This window comes from Clupea harengus, chromosome 11, assembly GCF_900700415.2.
Source record: "Clupea harengus chromosome 11, Ch_v2.0.2, whole genome shotgun sequence".
NCBI classification, from domain to species: domain Eukaryota; kingdom Metazoa; phylum Chordata; class Actinopteri; order Clupeiformes; family Clupeidae; genus Clupea; species Clupea harengus.
In genome coordinates this window covers 781,253-783,752 of record NC_045162.1, presented here as the reverse complement: position 1 = coordinate 783,752, position 2,500 = coordinate 781,253, and the positions used below count along the sequence as shown (strand labels likewise).

The 2,500-nt window shown below is 45.7% G+C and overlaps 1 protein-coding gene across 1 annotated transcript in view; it reads left to right on the top strand.

Annotated features, from left to right (window-relative positions):
• The window catches only part of si:ch73-22o12.1 (poliovirus receptor homolog), a 31,516-nt gene that overhangs the window by 17,844 nt on the left and 11,172 nt on the right, over nucleotides 1-2,500 (top strand). The window contains exon 2 of the mRNA XM_031576202.2: nucleotides 608-717. Coding sequence (XP_031432062.1) covers nucleotides 608-717 — 110 coding nt within the window. The remainder of the gene's footprint in view (nucleotides 1-607; nucleotides 718-2,500) is intronic.

Genomic DNA, 2,500 nt, shown 5'->3' with positions numbered 1-2,500 from the left:
TCAAATGCCACATGGGTTGTTTGTGTGCTTTACTCACACACGAACACACACACACACACACACACACACACACACACACACACACACACACACACACACACACACTCTGATCACTGGCCTACTTGCTGACGTATTCTGCTGTACTTGAGGTTTTCCAGTCACCTCATCTATCACCCACAGAACCAGAGAGAGATAGGGGGAGCGAGAGAGAAAGGGAGGGGGAAAGAGAGGGGGGATGAGAGGGATGAGAGGGAGGGAGGGAGAGAGAGAGAGAGGGAGGGAGGGAGAGAGAGAGAGAGAGAAAGAGGGAGAAAGAGAGAACGGGGGGCAGAGAGAAAGAGACGAGTAAGAGAGCGACAGAGCGAGATAGATGAAGGGAGGAGGGAGGGAGTCTGCAATCAACCCAATGAAGCTACTGTGAGGAGGACAGAAGCATAACAGAAGAGAGAGTGTGTGTGTGTGTGTGTGTGTGTGTGTGTGTGTGTGTGTGTGTGTGAGTGTGTGAGAGAGGGAGGTGTGTTTGGCATGGTGAGACTCCGATGGGACAGACAGGAAGTGCCTGGAGCATCAGCTTCCTGTTTCTCATGCCCCTCCTCTTCCTCTCCAGGGGCGCTCGGCCAGCTGGTGAAGGTGGATCCAGAGGTGATGTCATATCCGGGTCAGAATGTGGAATTGCCCTGCCAGTTCATCAACCCAGGAAGTACTCAAGTGTCTCAGGTGAGTGTGTGTGTGTGTGTGTGTGTGTGTGTGTGAGAGAAAGAAAGAGTGAGTCTGAATTTTCGTGCCACATTGTGCATAAGTCACACACCCAACACGCACTCATAAGTCAAACAAACACACACACACTCATAAGTCAAACAAACACACACACACACACTAATAAGTCAAACAAACACACACAACACACACTCATAAGTCACACACACAACACACACACACACTCATAAATCAAATACACACACACACACTCATAAATCAAATACACACACACACACTCATAAGTCACACACACAACACACACTCATAAGTCAAACACACACACACAACACACACTCATAAGTCAAACACACACACAACACACACTCAGTGGCGATTTTAGCCTGAAATTTCTGGTGGGGCAATTTTGTATGACGTCATGTCACCGTCACAAAAATAGAGGTAGCTGATTATCAAAAGCAGTAGGCCTATATAGACCAGTAAGATATGCTATGGGCTGCATTTTGAGTGCCAGCAGGGAGCAGAGCAGCCTATTTCAAATACATTTCACATGCTTCAGCGCGACACAAAGATGTCGCCTATAATACAGCATTAACGTAAAATGATTGCAACAAAGTAAAAAAGATTAGACAGACACATAGCTCAAATAACTTGCATAATTTATTAAGCTTGTGGCACACGTGTGGCATACAATATGAAGCAAAAGGCACAACTGAAACAAATAACAGCAACAAAACATGCTGCTAAATGAACGAAACTGTGTTCTTGCAGATTGCATTGATACATCCATCAGCTCCAACAAAGTTTGACTCACAGAATCGTAGTGTCTTTGCAGCCTGGTGTCGCCCTCGCACATCGTCTCAAAGTTCGCACTTCCCACAGAGCTTTATGCATGATATCAGCCTCCCCAGTACATAACCATTCCCCTCCGTCTGTTTGTTGTGCTCTAAAATGTTCCGCTGATATGCACTATCTAGCTGTGCCATGATGTTGACGTGCCCCAATAGTCCCAATTGCAGGGCGCAATTGATTATGGGTTTTACAGCTTTCGTGTTTCACTGTTCTTTCTGCCAGATGCTTCAGGTCTTTGAATCCATCCGTTGTCCGAACTGAGTCTGCATTAGTACCAATTCCGAAAAGAAGGCATGGGAAACAGAACAGTGCTCGTTTTGATGTGCTAGCTGTTAGCCACGTCTTTCTGTCATACCATTCCGTCTTGAAAGTTCGAGTCGCTTTCTGACCAGGCTGCAGCAGGATCAAGTCGTCTGGTCTGTGTGGTCCCAAACGTTTGATTTCGAATTTTTCTTCCAGCGGCAATGTACTAAATTGCACCCTCAACAAATAATCTACGTTATTGATTGTATGAATTAAAAAACACTTCCAAAATAGTCGAAATCTAGCGATAGCTAACTAGCAGTGCCGTTACTGGCATTGATCTGACTGTATGTCTTAGTCACGGGGTACAGTTCTCGCGGTTTTCGCATTATTCCAGTCTAGTTGCCAGGCAGATTTCGTGGGGCACATCTGAAAGTGCCCCACCGCTCAATGTTAACTTTGGCCTGTGTGGTTCACGCTCATTTGTGTTTCCATGGTAACGGTGGGGCAGCGTGGGTCGTTGCCCTACCGGAAAGGGAGGGACAGCGGAGAGCAGCATTTCACAGAGCAAGCAAACAGACAGAAAAACACACGAATCAAATTACTCCAAAACAAAACTATAATGCTTGTGAGTCAAGTTTATTCACACACATATATTCACGCTTTGCATAAAAAAAATATATATATA